Here is a 20455-nt window from a genome sequence, read left to right as displayed (position 1 = left end):
GTTTGTACCTGAAAACTTTGGCTCTAAATCAAAGGTCTAGACTAGATTGGTCAAACTCTCAAAATATCTGCTACTGACAGTCAAGGAAGCCAAAGAGTACAAATGCTTCCCTCATCTGTGCCAGTCCCAGTCAGCCTCTTACCATGTATCTGGAGAAAAAAAAGTATTTTACTTTTGAGAGCAGAAAGAGAGAAAAGTGAACTCCTCTCTCAAAGGGAAATGAATGAGATGTAGCACAGAAAATGAACTGAAGCAGTTTTTATGAATGTTAGTTTTACAATGTGAAGAGAAAATAATAAAAAAATCAGTCAAGGTAGCAAGTGGATGGTAAAGTTGTGGAGATACTCTTGCTTTCCAGATGCTTCTTGGCATTTATTCTAGATCCAAAGGGAAGGGGAGGTGCAAGTAAATGCTGCTTTACCTGGCTTGTAGACATCAGCTCCAGGGAAGGCAGCAGGCAGCCGTGGATTACTGTAACAGACGCTATGCTAACTCCTGCAGGAATTGAAAAAATGGCTGAGGAGAAGGTAAGCAAAACTGATCAGAAACAAATACAGAACTGCTTGTCCTAGGCAGTGTGCAGCAGCGTGCTTCACAGAGAATGTCACCTTGTCTTTCGGGCCTGTTCTTTTGAGATGTAGAGCTCAAGACCAGGAAGGACTAGGCTTTTCGTGGCCTAGCTCCGTGCATGTTGGGTAGACGGCGTGGAGAGAGCGCTGTCAGGCAGGCAGCTGTAGAGGTTTAATACCGGCCTTCACCTGGACATCCAGACTGAGAGGCCGAGAGCATGAGGGGGCAAAGGGAAGCGCAGGGAGGGCTGTGGAACCGGCACGGGCACCCCGAGGCAAGGCTGAAGGAGGCGGGTGAGGGGCTGGGCCAGGGCTGCGCGCGGCCTCAGCGCCGTTTTCCCGTGCCGGTGGGAGAGAGGAGACAACGGGGGAGCTGGTTCACGCCCCGCAGGGAGCTGCCGCGTCGCCTCCATACCGTTCGTCACGCATTATTTTCCCGCTCGGCATGGAAAGCAAGGCTGCGCGCGCGGACCTCTCCCCTCGCGGCCGCCTCCCTCTCCTCAGGGCGGGCTGCGGCGCCACGGCCCCGCCCGGTCCCCAAGCGGCGGCACCAGCGACGAAAGAAACGCGCCCGTCACTGCAGAAAGGGCTCCCAGACACGGCGGAGGTTCCGCGGCGCCGGCAGCAGCTGCCGTGCACCCGCCCCGCGGCGCTGGGCTGCCGAGCCGCCCCAGGGGGCGGGCACAAGAGGGCGGGCACCGCCCTCTTCCGCCCCAGCCCCGCGGGCACTACGCCCCGCCTCCCAGTCCAGCCAATGACAGGGAGGGTTTGGCACCGCCCTCTGTCCTAGGGCCAATGGGAGCTGCGAGGGGGGCGGGCGTCGCCGCCTATAGGCCGAGGTGGGGGCAGCGGTGAAGGTGACGGGGGGCGGCCGGCGGGAGCATGGCGGCGGCGGCGATGTTGCGCTGGCGGCGCCCGGCCGCGGAGCTGCTGAGGGTGAGGCGGGCGGCGCGCGTGGCGGGCACCAGCCCTTCCCCTCTCCCTCCTTTTGCAGCCCTGGGCCCGTCGCGGAGCTTGGCGGGACTCGGCCAAGGTCACACCCGCGTTCGGGAAGGCGGCGCCTCTCTCGCCTCACCCCTGCGGCTCTGCGCGGCGGGAGGGAGCCACCGGCCCGCGAGGGAGCGGGTCCTGCGCTGGCTGTTGCCGCGGGGCCCTCGGCCGGGGGAGCGGGGCCGGGCGGGCCGTGCCGCCCGGAGCCGCCGGGGGGGTGAAGGGCGGCTCCCCCCGCCCCCGCGCCGGGTACCGCGTTAGGCCCGGCGGGACCTTTCGCCGCGATCTTGAGAGCCACTTTTTTCCAGCGCTTCGTAACCGCCCGCCAGCGCCGGGAGCGCAGCGGGCTGGCCCGGGCCCCACCCAGCTCCTCGGCTCGGTCCTTCGGCACTCCTTGCCCTACCGAGCCCCTGCGGCCGTCTGTGAGCCGCCGCGGCTCTGCAGCAGCTGCCGGGGGCTTCCCCGAGCCAGGACCGGCAGGGGAGTCGGGTAGGCAAGTGCCTTGGTGTGCCTGAGGCAGGCTCAGCAGCACAGCTGGGAGAGGAGATCCTGGGTGCTCCTGCCCAAAAAGCCTCTGTGCATGCCTGCCTTGAGGCGCTGCTGACTTCGTTGGTGGGGTGCCTGGCTTGCCTGGGGCGCTGGCGCTCCTGGCACGGGTATGGAGAGCAGTCCTAGGAAGAAATGGGCAGGTGAAGCATCTGCATCGCGCTGGATCACATCCATATTGCCATGTGCCAAGCTGAAGGTTGTGTTTTACCAGCTGTAAAAGTGTTTGGTTTTTGGTTTTTTAGTTGTTTTTTTTTTTAAGTCTGTAACTGACACAGACCATGAACACTACTAGCACGTGCCGGTAACACTTAGAAGACTATTGTCTGGTTTGTCCAGTTTACTACAAAGGTCAACTTCAGGTGTTGTCCACTAAGGGCATGTTACTTTCCCAGGGTGGTTTGTTTTTTTTTTTTTACACTAATGCTTGAAAGCCGTGTTATTAAAGCCCCACAGGGACATAATTCATATTCAGGAAGAAGTTCTAAATTAAACGTTTTTGTGGTGTCCTTAACTAGCTATTTTTAATTAGTATTTATTTAGCAGCTATTCAGTAATGACCAGAAGTCTCCAGTGTGCTGAAATGTTGTCTAAGGAAACAGCTGAGAAAATAGCTGAAACCACTAATTGAAAGATCATCCTGTTAATATAGGAAACAATACCTACAGATGTATTTTTGTATGTTTACACTGCTTAATTAGATGAAGCTAGTAGCTGGTGAATTAACCTGCTCGGGTGATACCATCTTCTTTTTCTTGGTTTTGTTTTATTATCATTTTTTGTTGTAGCATTCTGAATTCATCATCCTCTCTTTTTATTCATGGAATGCCAGTGAAACGAAGCTGTAGACACAAACTGACACTGTTTAAAAAGCATTGAAGTTAATGACAGGAATGAATGAACGAACTGAAGTCCAGAGAAGCAGGCAGAGTGACTAGTGAACTTTTTCAAGATAGCACCACTCGCTCCCTGGTTTAAGACATATGGTACATAACAGACTTGACTAAAATGAATTGGCTTTTTCTTTAAAGGAGTATCTGTTTATTTTTCAGAAAATACATTATCACAGGTGTTATGGTGAGACTGTGTACTAGACTACACCTTTTTTAAAAAGGCATGTTACGATTTTTAATTTAGTATTTTTTCCAGTGTTCTGTAGATATTATTTTTTTAAATAATGACTTCTACGAGAATGATACATTACTGAAGTGTCATGGCATTGGCTTTCTTGATACGAAATTCTGAGGACTTTCTTATTTTCAGGCTTTGAAGTATAGAAGCCGGGGCTATGCGTCACAGCGTACTTTAAATGTAAGTATAAAGCGCCATCTGACTGCAATAAATCACTGTTTTAAATTTGTTTCTTAATCATTGAAGTTTTTAAAGAAGCTATCGCAAAAAATCTGTGTTGGAGACAACGTGAGTTGTGCCCAAGTCATGCTTTACTACAAAATCTGGAATAAAAGTCAGATTTTCATTTTTATTTTGGTTTGCGAATTCTTAGGTAGTGTGGGGCAAAATTGGTTAGAAGTGCGTTAGCTAACTTAAGCTTAATGCAACTATCTACCTGTTACTGGCAAATACAGCTGATGCCAGCTAATCCCTTGGAGGTTACCTGTATGTTATCCTGCAACTCGCTGTTACAATGTAAAAGATGAGGGCAAGTATGTTGCTATCACTGAAGTCAATCATGATGAAGAAGGGGTTACAGAAAGAGACAGAGCTTAATTTTAAGCTTCAAACAAGTATAATTTGTCTTTTTTGTTGTTGTTGTTCAATTTTTCCCTAGTATTTTCTTTCTTTGCTTGTCTCTCTAAATAAAGAACTTGTGGTGAGACTCTATAGAGCTTTGTGTCTAACCTACAACTGTGCTGGTTTCAGTGGAAGTATTCGTTGCTTCTTCTCAATAGCTATCTGGGGCAGCCAGAGGTCTGAAATGTGCATCTCTCTGGTTCCAGGTCCTCATGCTGCTCTCACAGGGTTAGCAGCTAGATGTGTTGCTGTAGCACTAAAGCTAAGAGGCAAAATAAGAGTAAATCTGTTTTGAAGGGCTACTAGGTATAAAGCTGAATGTCATACCATGTCTTAAACCACCGTTTATGCATTATGCTGGGACCTGGGCTTTTGAATATCTCCAGGGATGGAGACTCCACAACCTCTCTGGGCATCCTGTTCCAGTGTTCAGTCACACTCAGAGTGAAAAAGTGTTTCCTGATGTTCAGAGGGAACCTCCTGTGTGTCAGTTTGTGCCCATTGTCTCTCATCCTGCCACTGGGCACCAATGAAAAGAGCCTGGCTCCATCCTCTTTGCACCTTCCCTTCAGATACTAACTCACATGGATGAGGTGCCCCTGAGCCTTCTCTTCAGGCTGTGAACAGTCCCAGCTCTCTCAGCCTTTCCTTGTATGTCAGATGCTCCAGTCCCTTAACCATCTTCGTGGCCCTTTGTTGGACTCTATCCAGTAGGTCCATGTCTCTCTTGTACTTGAGAGAGTGCTGTCCCAGAACTGGACACAGCACTCTAGATGTGGCCTCACCAAGGCAGAGTAGAGGGGAAGGATTGCCTCCCTTGACTAGCTGGTAATACTTTGTCTAATGCAGCCCAGGATACCATAAGCTGCCTTTGCTGCAAGGGGCCATTGCTGGCTTATGTTCAACCTGGTGTCCACCCGGGCCACCAGGTCCTTTTCTTCCAAGCTGCTTTCCAGCTGGGTGGCCACCTGCATGTACTGGTGCTTGGGGTTGTTCCTTCCCAGGTGCAGTACTTCGCACTGTTCCTTGATGAACTTCATGAGGTTCCTGCCAGCTCATTTCTCCAGCCTGTTGAGGTCCCTCTGGATGGCAGCATGACCCTCTGGTGTATTGGCCACTCTTCCCAGTTTAGTGTCACCAGCAAACCTGCTGAGGGTACCCTGTCCCATCATCCAGATCATTAATGAAGATATTAAACAAGATTAGACCCAGTAGTGATGCCTGGGGAACACGAGTAGTTACTGGCCTCCAGCTGGACTTTGTGCCGCTGATCACCACCCCCTGGGCCTGGCTGTTCAAGCCAGTTTTAAATCTACCTCACTGTCTGCCTATCCAGCCCATACCTCACTAGCTTCTGTATGAGGATCTTGCAGGAGATAGTGTTGAAAGCCTTACTGTAGTCTAGGCAGATAATGTCCGCTGCTCTCCCCTCATCTCCCAAACAGTCATTTCACTGTAGAAGTTTATCAGGTTGTTTGAGCATGACTTCCCCTTATAGAATTGTAGAACCATTAAGGTTGGAAAAGACCTTTAAGATCATCAAGTCCAACCATCAGCCCAACACCACCATGCCCATTAAACCATGTCCTGAAGTGCCATGTCTATGTGTTTTTTGAACACCTCCAGGAATGGTGACTCCACCACTTCCCTGGGCAGCCTGTTGCAATGTTTGACCACTCTCTTAGTAAAGAAACTTTTCCTAATATCCAATCTAAACCTACCCTGGTGCAACTTGAGGCCCTTGGTGAATCCATGCTGATGACTCCTGATGATTTTCTTGTTCCTGGAAATGGTTTCATCACCTTCCCAGGGATTGAGATGAGGCTGACTGGCCTGGAGTTCCCTGGGTCCTCCTTCTTGCCCTTCTTGAAGATAGGAGTGATGCTTGCTTTTTTCCAGGCCTTGGGCACCTCTCACAGTTGCTGTGACCATTCCATTATTGAGAGTGACCTTACAAAGACATCAGCCAGCTCCTTCAGCACTCGTGGGTGCATCTGAGCAGGGCCTATGGATTTATGTATGTTCAGTTTGCTTAGGTATTCCCTGATCTGATCCTCTTCCACCAAGGGTGCCTCTTCCCTGCTCTAGTCTTCTCCCTGGTCTTTGGGGCCTGAGATTCCTGAAGGCTGGTTTTACTAGTGAAGACTGAGGTGAAGGCAGCATTCAGTACCTCAGCCTTTTCCATGTCCTGTGGCACCAGGTCCCCTACCCCATTCAGCAGCAGGCCCACCTTTTCCCTAGGCTTCCTTTTGCTTCGTAGGTGCTTATGGAAGCCCTTCTTGTTGCCTTTGACATCCCTTGCCTGATTCAATTCCAGCTGGGCTTTGGCTTTTGTAACCTCGTCCCTGCATACTTGGACAGTGTCTGCCAGGTTCCCTGTCTCCACTTCCACCTCCTATGCTTCCTTTTTTTTTTTTTCCTTTTTGTATATGAGTTTTGGTCATCTATGCAGATCTAGTATTTTTACTTGACTTACTGCTTGTTGGAATGAACTGCTCTTGACCTTGGAGAGGGTAATCCTTAAACCAGCTTTCTTCAACCCCCGCTTTGCTCCAGGACCTTTGAGACTCTTGCCAGCATCATCCATCCCAAGGCTGAGCTCAATGCACTCCAGCTTTTCTGTCACATAAAGGGCACCCCCCTCCCCACTTTGTCTGCTTCGCTTGTCCTTCCTAAAGAGCCTATATCCCTACATGGCAGCACTCCAGCCATGGGAGCCATCCCGCCATGGCTTCATGATCCCAAGATTGTAGTCCTGCAGCTGCACACTCATCTCCATTGTGTTTATTCCCCATGCTGCATGCATTAATGAAGATTATTTTGGTGCTCTGAAACACTTGGGGGATAAAAGGGAAGCTGTGACATCGATGAAAGAGTAAAAGTGAATAAATTTTAAAAATACTGGTATATGTGTGCATATGTGAGAGAGACTGTGACTTTTACTCCATGTTTGTCCTCTTAGGAGGTGGTGATAGCAAGTGCTGTAAGGACACCGATTGGATCTTTCCAAGGATCTCTTTCGTCATTGCCAGCCACTAAACTTGGTTCCATTGCGATTAAGGGAGCAATTGATAGAGCAGGTATATGTAAATATTTTTTTCTGTGACAAAGAAAACCTCAAGTGGCTCAGAACAATATCAGTCTGTGTCTTTTAAATTGCTTGGTAAACAGAAGGTCCTGGGTTTTTTGCTCCTGTGGCACTCTCAAGTTTTTATCCATAAATGGTATTTAAGTAAAGCTGATTGTTGGGCTTTGTTTCAACCTGAATTAAGTGCTGCTTCTAGGAGCAGAATATTACTTAGGGATATCTGTGCTAATCCAACTCTGATTGAACATGCTAAATTGTTTTTCTGGGGTGGGATTTTATGGCACACCTGAGCTGATGCAAAAGCTACTTGTTGCTGAAACTAGTGGCCCTTCCTTTCCCTGTCCATTTTTTACAGGGGCACTTAGGCTTGTAGGACACCCTTGTAAGTCTATTGATGGATTCGAAGTAGCAAAAAGTATTTTTTGGGGGAAGAGGAGGGTTAATTTTCTATAAATTTGGCTTCTTGAAACACCATATTACAAGAACTTGAATACAAGGGCTGTTGCAAGAGATGCAGCGGGAGAGCAGGCCTCCTGTGCCTGCAGCTAGCTGTGGCCTTGGCTCACCCCTGTTAAACAAAACTGTTTCTTTGGATGTAATTGTGGCAGGTAAAAAGTTTGGTATATTTAACCAAACATTTTTAATAGAAGTTGGGCTTCTCAGGTGACTAGTGAGACTTGGAAACATTTGCTTTGGTTAGCTAACTGTAGCTTGTTCTGCAAGGTAACAAGGGAATTCTTTTCTGTGGAGGTCACAAGTTCACTGTGTTCCGTGAATATGAGGGTGGAGATCTGGGATGCACCCAACAGGGCCTGTGTGCTATTAGCACGCAGGTTGGACATGGCCCGTTTCATCAGTAAACTTCAATGGGAAGGTTTGTAAAAGGGAGTTACATCTTCCGTGCAAAGAATCCTGAATTGAAACAATTCTGTTTTATAGGTATTCCTGTAGAAGAAGTGAAAGAAGCGTATATGGGTAATGTCTTGCAGGCTGGACAAGGACAAGCTCCGGCAAGACAAGCAGTCTTGGGTGCAGGTATTCATTCTTCTGATACTGGAGTTAAAGATTTTCTGTCTTTATGCAGACAGTATAGATTACTGAGCTGAGTTAAAGCTGAGTGGTGCCCAGCCTTTTATAAAGATGTTCTGTGTGTACTTTTTTCCCCATGATGGGTGGAGGGTGTATGTTGTACTCATGTAAGTGGACCTAATTGTGCGTCCTCAGGAATCAATTTTCACATGCCCAGTGGATGTTACTGCCTATGGTGTTTGCAGAACCTGGAGAAGATGATATTGGAGACCAGGCTGCTACTTCCATAACACTTCCACAGCACTTCCAGAGCTGCTACATCCACACCAATGGTGGATGCTGTCCTTTGAATCTTTCATGAAACAGACTTTTTTTCTTCAGTGTATCATTACGCTTAAGCCTTATTGGATAAGGGGTCAGTGCGTTTCTTTGAACTGCAGATAAGAGTATGTAATTACACTCATCTTCCCGTGGAGTCTGGAGCTGTCACTGGAAGGATTCACTCTGTAATGTTACCTGTAGCACGAATGTTACTGGGGTGCAGGAATTATTTTCTTCTCCCTTTTGCTGTAGGGATGGGATTCCATACCTTAGCATGACGCTAGGAAAGTCTGTGGGTCAGGGAAGAACTGGATACTTTCTTGGCTCTGTTCCTGTATTTCTTTGAAAAAGAAGCAACTGCTTCCATGTGAGGCAAAGGGATGAATATGGCTCTTTCCTTTCCCCTGGCTAGTTTCCCCATCTCACTGCTGGTATGGAGGTGATGTGCTGGTAGCAGAGCCATCATACCAAAGAGCAAGCCCAGGGTAGAGGCAGCGATGCAATAGTCTTAAGCCAGGCTGCACACCGCAGAGCCCAAAGCTAGTGTAATGAATGCTCACTAACAATAACAACTCAGTAACACCCTGTGAGTGACACTGACGCCTAGCACTTTTGGTCTTGTATGGCATCTGTTTAGAGTCCCTATACTTCTAGGGTCTGTCTTGCTGCTAGTTGCTAAATTCTACAGCTTGTTTATGCCTTTTCACTTTTGAATGTGTCTTAGAGGCAGGGATTGGGGTGTCAGGAGGAGGAATAGTTCTGGAGTTGCTTCCTTGATCTCTGTTTCTTCTATCTCTCTGACTCTTCACTTGCTTGCTCCCTTATCACGAGTCTGTTGTTGGAAGGGGAGAAACAAAAGAGTCTCCAGGAAGGCCCGTAGCTAGGGGTGAGGGTAGATCCTTTCTGGGGTTGTTTAGTCTGGAGAAGAGGAGGCTGAGGGGAGACCTTATCGCTCTCTACAACTACCTGAAAGGGGGTTGTGGCGACGAGGGTGTTGGCCTCTTCTCCCAAGTAACTAGTGATAGGACAAGAGGAAATGGCCTCAAGTTGCGCCAGGGGAGGTTTAGATTGGATATTAGGAAAAATTTCTTCACTGAGAGGGTGGTCAGGCATTAGAACAGGCTGCCCAGGGAGGTGGTGGAGTCGCCATCTCTGGAAGTGTTCAAAAAACGCGTGGATGTGGCACTTCAGGACATGGTTTAGGGAACATGGTGGCGCTGGATTAGTGGTTGGACTTGATGATCTTAAAGGTCCTTTCCAACCTTAGTGATTCTGTGATAAATTGCCCTGGCAGGCTAAATACTGCAAGCTGGACACCCTAGGCTTAGATAAAAATTGGTCTCATATGAAGTATTGCTGAAACACCAATAAAGTGTTAGTCTACCCTTTCAATAATACAGTTGTTTGTACAACTTCTTTGACTCAGGTCTGCCAATCAGCACTCCTACTACAACTGTTAATAAAGTCTGTGCTTCGGGAATGAAATCGATCATGATGGCAGCGCAAAGCCTGATGTGTGGGAGTCAGGTATGTGAATTTTATTGCTGTTTTATGGAAAAAATACACAACTAATGTTGTAGATCCTGTCCTACTAATGACTGTGCTCTTTGATTTGGGACTGTGTTTTGACTTGGGATCATAAGGCTAATATGCGAGGTTTTGTTTTGCTTATGCAAGCTTGATGTTGTAGTCACTTAAGTGTGTTTTCGTTTAAAATGGAAAAAAATTGTAAGTATAGTTAGGAAATTGCCAGGTGTATTTTTAGAGCTGAGCAAATAAGGTGGATTTTTTTTTCTTTTTTGGTATTTACATCCTTTCCCCACTGCTCTTCCCCCACCTCCTGCCCCACACCCAAAAAATAATTAAGGGAATTTTCAAGCTTTCTGGTTTAAAAAATGGAAGAATCATAGGATCATAGAATCTTTGGGATTTTTTATAAACTTAGTTTTTGATCAAAAGCATTTGATCTTGACTTTCAGACACTTTAAACACTTACATGAATTAAATATACATATTAAAGCAGTGTTATTTCTAAGTACATTAAAGACGTTTCAGGCTTTTTTTATTGTTTTAGAAGAAGTGGAATCTATTGTTGCTGAGTCAGTGCTTTCATTGAAGAACTTGATGGAGGGGAATTGCTCATCTCTGTCAACTGTGTTCTAAGATTCTCTATACAATAGGGAAAAATAGTATCACTTAATGGGAGGGTGGGAGAATATATCGTCTTCAGCAAGCTGTTAACTGCTGTGCAGCAAAGAATATGGGAAAAGTGTGAATGCGAAGACAAACATTTCGGTTTTGTTTTTAATTCCATACTCAAAGCATTTTGGTAACATCTCCCCTTCTCTGAAGTGAAAGTATAGTCCAACATATATTTTTTCATTTACAATGTAAGTGGCTCATTAGTGAGAAATGTACTTACTCTCCTTTTTTGTTTGTTTGTTTAGAACAAAAGCAAAACATTTAAGTTTTGTTGTCCCTTCTGTGAAAATAACAGTATAGATGAGTTAACTTCTTATTGCTTTGGCCTTGCTCTGCAGAGAACGGCACTTTGTCCAGTGCCTACTGAAGTCGGTGTAAGTCTTGTCACTGGACTTTGAACCAGGCCCAGCATGTCTGTGTAAACAGCTACATTTGGATTTAATAATTTACATCCAATGACTTCCTGAGAGTGGTTGCGCATTTGGTTGGTTTGACAGATGCAGGCCATGAGCTCTGAAGAGAACTGGAGTTTTCATCTGAGCTAATCATACATGCTGTGCTGCCAGTCTCAGCAAAAGCAGAGACTCAGACAGTTACTAGTCTCCTAGAGCTATACATTATGGGGTTTTTTGCATTTGTTTGTTTTTCCTGGCTGCGGACTGTGAAGTATCTGTGATTTGAAAGTCAGTAATGGTTCCCAGTGGCTTGAGTCAGTGTACATCATTGTACAAACAATTGTATTAACTCTGTCTCCAAGTCTTTCACTTTATGGAATTGAAATGTCAGGGACTCCTGTTCCTCTGATCTACTGCTGCTTCCATATTTCGGCTGCCTTTCCAATTTATCTGCCTTTCCAGTTTGTCTCCAGCTTTCTTTATTGATGAATGTCAGTGTTCCTGGATCTAGTTTATAATCTATTCTGAACCAAACCATTATTTCTCTGAATCTTAATTTAAAGAAACCAAAAAAAGTTTTCATCTTTGTCTTATTGCTGGTTTGATGTGAAATCTTTTTGCATTTATATTAACAGTGCTATTGGACTCTCAAAGGCTCACACTGCTGTGTTTGTATTTTTCTTATATTTATCCATACTTCAAATACGCCGTTAAACACAGCTGTGTCTGTTCTTCACATCCTGAGATCCTAGGGATTTTGGGGGTATAGCCTGATGAACAGTAGGTATGCATATGGTCCTTATAGCTTTGCTGTTTGTAGGTTTTCTGTTTGTTTGCTTTGTCTCAGCTTGGAAAGTATACTGATTTATAAATGCCCATAATGATTCAGCTGAATTCAAGTTCGGTAATCATTAACATCTTTTTTTGATGGCCTTTTCAGATGATAAAACCATATTATAAGTCATCTCTTTTTATATAGTAAGATGAAACAATATTATGTAAAACTGCAGGTACTTGTAAGTCTCTGTCTCTTATTTGTCTTTAACATTCTGACTGTTGCTTGTTCCATAGGGATATGGAGCTGCTAATGAAGAACAGAAATGAGAAATTTACAGAAAAAGCAACTGTTTAAAGGAAAATTTATAATTTGATCTTGGAAGCTTCTGAAGTAAAAGTGCAAGAAACTGACATGGCTCTTGCAGCTTTCTAAAGTTACATATGAGACAAAAGTCCAGTTGTTCTGTCAGGGTGGATTAACTGTCTTCAGCTGTTGTTCCTGCAGTTTGCTTTTTAAATGCATAAACATTTTTCCCCCTTTCTCTGAGACTCCGCAGAAATACAAAGCGTTCACACTTAAGCTTTTGCTAATATTTGTTCCTACAAGAAGTCGTAGAGAACACCCTGCATTATTAGTAATTTTTACTTGTTTCCTTTGAGCAGGATGTAATGGTTGCTGGCGGAATGGAGAGCATGTCTAATGTTCCCTATACAATGAGCAGAGGATCAACACCTTACGGAGGAGTAAAGCTGGAAGACCTGATAGTAAAAGATGGGCTTACAGATGCTTATAACCATATCCATATGGTAAATATTCCTGCACAGTACTAAAGTATCAACCATAGACCTGGTGCAGCTTTGAAGAGCTTGCTTCTAATTACTATGAGTCTGCTTCATCTAGCAAACCTAGAAATGAGGTATAACATCAACGGAGGAGGAAAAAGTCTTCCATTTCCAGGCTTCCTGTAATAACTGTAATGGAGGGGCTAGACAGAGGGCCAAAACAGAATAGCAAATTCTGTGTTAATATTTATGTCTCTCTGAAGTCTGAATAGCCTAGAGCAGGGATTTAAAAAAAAAAAATTCTGCCACTGACAGATTGCTGTTGCTCTCTCTGTGGCAGAGAACAGTCAAGCTACCTGGTGTGTTTGGGGGTACCTGCCCTGTACGGTTCAGTAGGCTATCATGTTTCTATTCCCTCCCCCAATGTACATATCTCATATCTTCTGTTGGAAGGCTTGAGTCAGCTGATATGCTTACTTATCAGCAAGGTAACTTAAATTGGGCAAACAACTGCAAACTTAGGATGGTTTTGGAAAACAACTGATAGGAAGGTAGTGAAGAACAAGGATCAGGGAAGAAGAGTTTGAAAAGAGAATGACTATGTTCAGTTTATGAATATTTCTGGCCTTTGCCTATAGTAGTTCACAATTGTAGGACATTATTGATTGATCAGTTAGTGTTCTTGCTGTTGTACAGGAAAACATGTCATGAAGAATATTCTACTGTCATCCAAATATTTGATACAGCCCTCACTGCTTCTGTGTGTGATTTATTCTTTTTGCAGTGTAGCGCACTCTGCTTAGGCTGTTGATTGAAATCCACTCCCACATTTCAGCTAAAATGGATTTTGATTGTGAGGATTTTAATAGGAGTGTAAGTAGTGGCTTTGCTAGTGTATGTGGGAAAAGCTCCAGCAGCTGGTTATAATACATGAAGTCTTAATAGTTTGGGACAAAATTTCAGAACCTTTTGTCTTTATTATAGCAACTGTAGGTTGCTTGCAAAACCTTAACAGTCTGTGTGAGAATATAGGAGGGCCCATCCGATGGCTTTAGGAACTCTTGCTCTTGTCTATGTTTTGGCAACAGACTAAGTTGCTGGTGCTATGAAGACTAAATTTTACACAGAAGTCAGCTTGCGTGTTTGAAGAACTGGAGGAACATGGTACTAAGGGGTTTTGTGGCAATTCGTTGAGTTTTCTACAGAAATGAGAGGTGTTACAAAACCTGTTTAAGAACAAATTTTTCAGGCTGACAAGATGACTATCCTTTTGAGGTTTTTTAATTTAATCACCGGGTATTTAGAAAGTGTTGGTAATGAATTATGATTGTATAATTATGGTGATGATTGACCTATATATAAAATTATTTGATTGGTTTATTCTACTTATTCCAGTTATTAGACAAAGGGCATACGTACTTTTATTTGAACAGTTTTTAGAGTATCAGATCCTGAAGGCTAAGTAAGTGTGTTACCTGTTCTTGTAACCTTATAGACAAGCTAATAATGGAATGAAAACACTAGTAAGTTGATGTGAACAGGCTGTTCTGTGGCGGAACAATGACCTTCAGTCTCTGAAGACATCCCCAAGCACTTTAAAACTTACTTTTGCATACTGTTAACTTAGTGAAGCGCCTTGTAATGAATGGCTTTAATAATCTGGATCCATAAAACGCTGGCTAAATCTAAAGTTCATATTCCAAAAAGACAAGTTAAGTTACTGTTTGATCATGACTGTGTAAATTAGAAATGGACACCAAATATTAGTCACACTCAGTTCTGGAAATATGCTGGTTGAGTTTTTTCAGCTACATTTCTAGTTCACATCTCCATAAATGCCAAGCCTAACGTGCCTGATTTTCTTCAAGGGCAACTGTGCTGAGAATACTGCGAAGAAGTTTACTATTTCACGAGAGGAACAAGACACTTACGCCATAGGCTCTTACACTAAGAGCAAAACAGCCTGGGATTCGGGACTATTGAAAAATGAAATAGTTCCTGTCACTATTTCAAAAAAAGGTATTATGGAAAGGTGTGATAAAATGAATTGTGTTTCTCATTGAAAGCTGTAACATTGTCTGTGTTTAGTGCAAATTGTGTTGTTTAAACATGCAGATCTCAGGAACACTAATTTTAGATCAGTGAAGAATTTTCTGTTTGCAGACTTTCTGGTGAACAGCAGTCGGTGACCTGTGAAGTGTTTTGGGATTTTTTTAAATTTTTCTTTAATGGTATATACTGTATCTTCTTCCTTTTTAATGTACATGGAAGACTAGCTATTGAATTTAGCTAGTATGGCTTGAAGACATCTGTGTTTTAATTTCCCTATTAATTACCTTAAAGGTATGTTCTTTGTCCCTTTCATTCAGCTACCAGGAAGTATAAATGGATTTTCTGTGAATAAATTGGATTTAGGAATAATTTTTTTTCAATTTTCATAAGCACATTTCTTGACCTCTATTTTACATGTGTTTACATTTTTTTACTGAAATAAGTTGTTTAAATAAGGCAGCATTTAATTAAACGTGTTAGACTGTCTTAAGAATGGACTGTTCTATGAAATGCTAAACCAAATCTGAATTTCAGGAAAGCCGGATACAGAAGTGAAAGAAGATGAAGAATACAAACGTGTTGATTTTAGTAAAGTTCCGAAGCTGAAAGCTGTTTTCCAAAAAGAAAATGGTAAATCTTGTTAAATCAGCTACTTAATTTTCTACTGCATGCAGGAATATTTTGTTATAGTGAAGAGTAGTGTTCACAGGAGCTTGAATACCTAACAGCAGCCCATGAACTGTTAAATACCTGATAAGGTAAAGAAACAAGCCTTGCAACAGCATGAACTGGCTTGGATTACAAGATGGTCTAAGAACCTTAAAACCAGTGAAAACCTCTGTCTAGGACATTTACTTTAAAAAGACTGAATCAGATTGGCTTCGATAGCCTTTGATATTGCCTTGGTCTCCAGCAAGCTTGGTCTCAAGCTCTTGTTTCGGTGGGAGCTGGTGTGCCTTTACATGGTTACCTGTTACTTCCCTGAACCTGTAATTGATAAATCTCTCTGGCTAAATCAAAGTGGCCACTCATTTGCAACCCTTTTTGAGCTGGAATGCTGCATTAATGCCAGCAACACATCCGACATGGAAGGCGTGATCTAAACTGCCACTGAGATAAAGATACGAATACATGTGATTGTACTTGATGAAATGGATTTGAAAAAACAAAGTAATTTTTAGTTCACTCAGTGCAACAGATATCACCATGTTGTTGAGACTCTGTGTTCATGGGCCTAGGGTAAAAAAAAAAAAGCATTAACGTGGTATACCTGAGCTATATCACACTTTTCCCCACTGTTTAAAGGATGCTTTACCTTTTCTAGGAACAGTTACAGCTGCTAATGCCAGTACTCTGAATGATGGAGCAGCTGCTTTGGTGCTGATGACTACAGAGGCAGCCAAGAGACTGAAAGTCAAACCCTTGGCACGGATAGTAGGTAAGATTTTTCTTTTCTTGAGTACAGTCTGGTAAAATACTCCTGCAGTATGCAGAGTCCTGTTTGGCCAGTTATCTGACATTCATGGGACAGAAAAGGTGAGCCCTTAAGCACTACGGCTGCATGTTCTCAATGTGGTCCTCGAAATTTTGTGTTGTACTAGCAGGCTTTTGATCACAACCAGGGTTTTCTATATGGAATAATACTAAAAATATGAAAACATTATGATGTGGCTCACTTAAGGTACTAAACTTTAGATGTATCTATTTCCTGGACTGTTACAGTTAGAATTTTTCTATCCTGCTGGGTTTACTGCTTGCACACAAAAAAATCACATACGGTAAAAACAAAAGGTCTTTAAACAGCTTTTGTGATTTTTACAGCTTTTGCAGATGCTGCTGTTGATCCCATCGACTTCCCAATTGCACCTGCACATGCTGTTCCCAAGGTAGGAATAAAACTGAGCGTTTTTTGAAAAACGCCAAACTTCCCTAGCGCTGGATTGTTGGTTCATCCTGTAATTACGATCGACATGATAACTGTGTCATAAATAGAAAGTTTTTCAGAGGATCAAGGCTAGAAGGCAGATTTTCAGAGTAACAAATTTCTCACACCTATTTTGAAAGAGTATTGTTTTATACTGCTTTCACCAACATCAGGCTTGTTTACACTTTTGAAGCTTTGCAGCTAGTGTGGCTAAAGGGCTAAATAAATATGGTTGTGCAAGTATAGACTAGTTCAAAAGGAACTGAAGACAAGTGTATGGCATGAGACAATACCCTATCTGTTTAAATGTACTTACTGTAGCAGCAGTCTTTGTATAAGTGTGATGAAAACGTATGCTTGGCATAGGGTACTCTCCATTTCTTCTTTTATGGAACTCAACTTTGTGCTTCAGTACCTCAATTTTGCTTTTTACCATCTGACAAAGAGGTTCTGAAATGCAAACTTGAATCGCGAGTATGGGCAGCTTGAGTCACTGACTTAAAAATAGACCTAACTATTTCTAGAATTAGTTTCCTAATTTTTTCATAGTAGTAACTATTTTTGCTATTATTTTATTTCTAGATTCTAAGTGAGACAGGCGTGAAAAAAGAAGATATTGCAATGTGGGAAATCAACGAAGCGTTCAGTGTTGTGGTGCTGGCCAATATTAAAATGCTGGGTATTGATCCCCAGAAAGTAAATATTAACGGAGGTGCTGTCTCTCTTGGACATCCAATAGGGTAAGTAAAATAAGCACTGGTTTTTGTTCTGCATTGTTTTCTAGACACACTGCTAACACATTTACCTTTATTCGCAAATTTAATGCCAGTAGGAAGGGTAATAGAAGTTTGCTATCAAGCACGCGGTGACTTGAGGTGTTAAATTTCAGGGTATCCCATTTTTCTCTTCACAGTTATCACCTGCTTTTATAAAGAGCTTGCTTGTTACCATAGCTATATGGATTTATGAAGTATTAAAACCAAATCGTTATTAACATGACAGAGTAAACAATAATAATTAATCAAGTAGTTAAGCTAGTAAAATTTAGAGGTAAACTTTGCAAAATAGCAAAGGATATGGTACAGGGACTTTTTATTTTTCTTACACCAGAAAGTGAAATTCCAGGTCTTGTCAAAGCATTTTTGGCAGGGAACCCCAGTGTCTCCATGCCCCTAATGCAGCAGACTGGGATAGTCTGTGGGATGTTGGTGGGTCTTTCGTCTAAAGTTCTGTCATCTGGTTAGAGGAGTGAGGTCAGCTGCTGTGTTCCCCAGCAGCTGTCACTTAACGCATGACTGAAGTATATCCTGTTAATCCTCCCTAAGAGTTACCATGCTGTGTGGTCCAGGCCTCAGGGGAAAAACCCACTTCAAAACCTCTGAGTAAATACAGATGTGAAGTAACCATGCTGTGCATCAGGAACAAGTAGGAGTACTTCATGGTTCATAAAAAGCTCTAATCAAGGTGTAATCCCACGAGACATGCTGACATCTGTCTTGCAATATCAGCTGCTTCTGATAAGGGAATATAATTTTCTGGGGTCTTTTAAAAGTTAATTTTGACAGTTTAAGGACAGAATTTAAATGGCTGATTTTGCACATTAGGTGAATCAAAGCAGTGTATCAAGTGGTAAGCACATAAGAAACTGTTTGAAATTAATTGTTACTATCGATTTGGTTTGTGTGGTAGATTTGTTACCTTTGAAAGAGCTTTGCCACCTGTAGTGGTACTTTGTAATACACAGGCTGACTTCAAGGCAATTTCCCTTTCCAGAAGAAACTTTAGATAAACATGGTCTTTTTGTTTGTGTATGTATAAGAATCCTTCTGTTTGCTAAGTACTGTAGTGAGAGAAAAATAACCTGTATTGCATCCAAATGTAGATGAAAGGGTTTTTTTGTTTTTTTTGTTGATGGCTTTTTCCCCTCCAGTGAATCAGGACTATATTCTGCCAATTATCCTGTGTGGGTCAAACAAATTAAGCATTTCCTTTAAACTAAGCTATATACCCTTTTTTCTTTTATTTAGAATGTCTGGAGCAAGAATTGTTGTTCACATGGCCCATGCGTTGAAACAAGGACAATATGGTCTTGCAGGAATTTGCAATGGAGGAGGAGGGGCATCTGCAATACTGATAGAGAAGCTGTAGGCCCAAACAGCGCTGGAAACAAAGCCTTAAACAATCTCTGATCAAAATGATGTGTGGTACCTGTTACATCTTATTTATCATGAAGCAGATGAATTCCTTAACTGCTACTCTGAAATTTCTTAAAGCTTCATTGATTATTGATATAGACAACTGGGCTTTTATTACTTTGACTCAGTGCAAGTTTTTATACAGTACAAATAAAAAGTGTCAAATTATGATAGTGTCTTAAGACTTGACAATAAAGAATGTTTGTTAACTGTGGCTCCTCTGTCACTCACATATGCCACTGAAAACTAATTCTCTTGGTAACTCGCATTGCAAGAAACTGGCTGCTTCTAGCAGCAGCGCTGTTTTGTGGCTTAATTTTCCTAAATGCTCAGTGATTTTCACAGAAAAAAATAACTCTACTCAGAAGTTGGTTTTCTACTGTAGTGTACCTTGAAGCCAGGTACCCCACCTGGCCTGGGGTGTATCACAGAATCATTAAGGTTGGAAAAGACCTTTAAGATGACAAAGTCCAGCCACCACCCCAACACCACCATGCCCAGTAAACCATGTCCTGAAGCAAGTGCCATGTCCACATGTTTTCTGAACGCTTCCAGTGATGGTGACTCCACCACCTCCCTGGGCAGCCTGTTCCAATACTTGACCACTCTCTCCATAAAGACATTTTTCCTAGTACTTACAAAGACCTACTTTTAGTACTTACATACTAAAACAGCCCCAAAATGCTACTGCTCCTTTTTTTGTTCATTTAAACCTCTGCGACAATACTTTCAGTATTGACAAATCCTTTGTCAATACGCTTTTAAGTAGACGCAGATTCAGGACTGAGAGAGCACAATTACCCTTCCTGCTTCTGCCCTAGGAGAACATCTGGCTGCGCTCTGGAATCCACAGTTAAGTCCGCAGGGCTAAGCATTCCTCCTGCAGGTAGGGAGAGACAGGAAGATACTTTCCTGGAATGAATCTTGTTCAAGACTTCAGTGAGAAGCTTAATGCAGTTTCTTGGGCAGGCTTTTTACCAGGGGGCAAAGATTGGCTGTTTCACCAGCATAAAGCCTTCACCAGCCCTTTTCAGAAGGGATAAAACATCAAACACTTCAAGTTTCTTAGCTAGGATTTAGGACAACTGCTTTCTTCTTGACATTAATTTCAACAAGAAGTCATTTTTACCCACTGATTGTCCTTACGTTTTCCTCCATAAAGTAGGGGCAATAAATACTTCGACTGGGATGGAGTAGGATCTGTTTTTGCTGGGAAGGAATGTACTTGTCACAAGTGAACAGGGGGGTTTAGATGCTACATACAAAGAAAATCAACCTTCATTCATGCTCTGACACCTGTTCTTCTCAGAATTATTTGCCATATGACAGCAGCTTGGAATTTAGATGCTTCTTCCTTTGAAAATGTAAAGTAAGTGAAGTGATAATTCACATTTTTAGTGTTACCAGACCACCTGAATTGAAATTGGCTGCCCCATGAAAGAGCTACACTATGTTTCAAATAAATAGCAAACCTGTTTAAAAATATCACATCAACTTTCAGAATACTGTTAAGCATAAAATGCCACCATGTCACAAAGAAACAACTGTTTTTGCCAGTCTGACAATTGCTGCTGTTAAAACTTAGGTGTTTAACACTAAACTCTTCATCTTAAAAAAAAAGACTGATCGACGTGACATTTCTACACAGTATCTGCAAAGCTGCTTAGTGGACTTACAAAATATTAAGCAAGACAACCTTTTATTAAAACAAAAATATTTATTCAAGCTGTAAATGCTATGCAGTATTTAGTTATTGGATGGGTTTAATATAAACATCTACTGCATAATATTGGTTCCTTAGGAATCCTTGTATACTATCTGAAACATTGCCC

The 20455-nt window shown here is 42.8% G+C and overlaps 1 protein-coding gene across 2 annotated transcripts; it reads left to right on the top strand.

Moving 5' to 3' along the window:
* Positions 1-1451: 1451 nt before the first annotated feature.
* On the top strand, positions 1452-18721 carry ACAT1 (acetyl-CoA acetyltransferase 1; the record flags this gene model as incomplete). Of its 2 annotated transcripts, XM_081998196.1 has the most annotated exons (12): positions 1452-1505; positions 3369-3416; positions 6820-6937; positions 7885-7980; positions 9722-9822; positions 12333-12476; positions 14321-14471; positions 15039-15134; positions 15829-15942; positions 16326-16390; positions 17011-17168; positions 18456-18721. In XM_081998196.1, the coding sequence occupies 12 exons, from the start codon at positions 1452-1454 to the stop codon at positions 18574-18576; spliced, it is 1266 nt and encodes a 421-aa protein (XP_081854322.1). In that variant the 3' UTR covers positions 18577-18721. The 2 variants fall into 2 exon arrangements, with proteins under 2 accessions (XP_081854322.1, XP_081854323.1); XM_081998197.1 differs by lacking the exons at positions 1452-1505; positions 3369-3416; positions 6820-6937 and having other exon boundaries at positions 7902-7980; positions 18429-18721.
* Positions 18722-20455: the final 1734 nt, after the last annotated feature.

This window comes from Phaethon aethereus (assembly GCF_964289735.1).
Source record: "Phaethon aethereus genome assembly, chromosome: 1".
Lineage (NCBI taxonomy): Eukaryota > Metazoa > Chordata > Aves > Phaethontiformes > Phaethontidae > Phaethon > Phaethon aethereus.
Note: the sequence above shows the minus strand (reverse complement) of the source record. Positions and strands in the feature narration are given on the sequence as shown.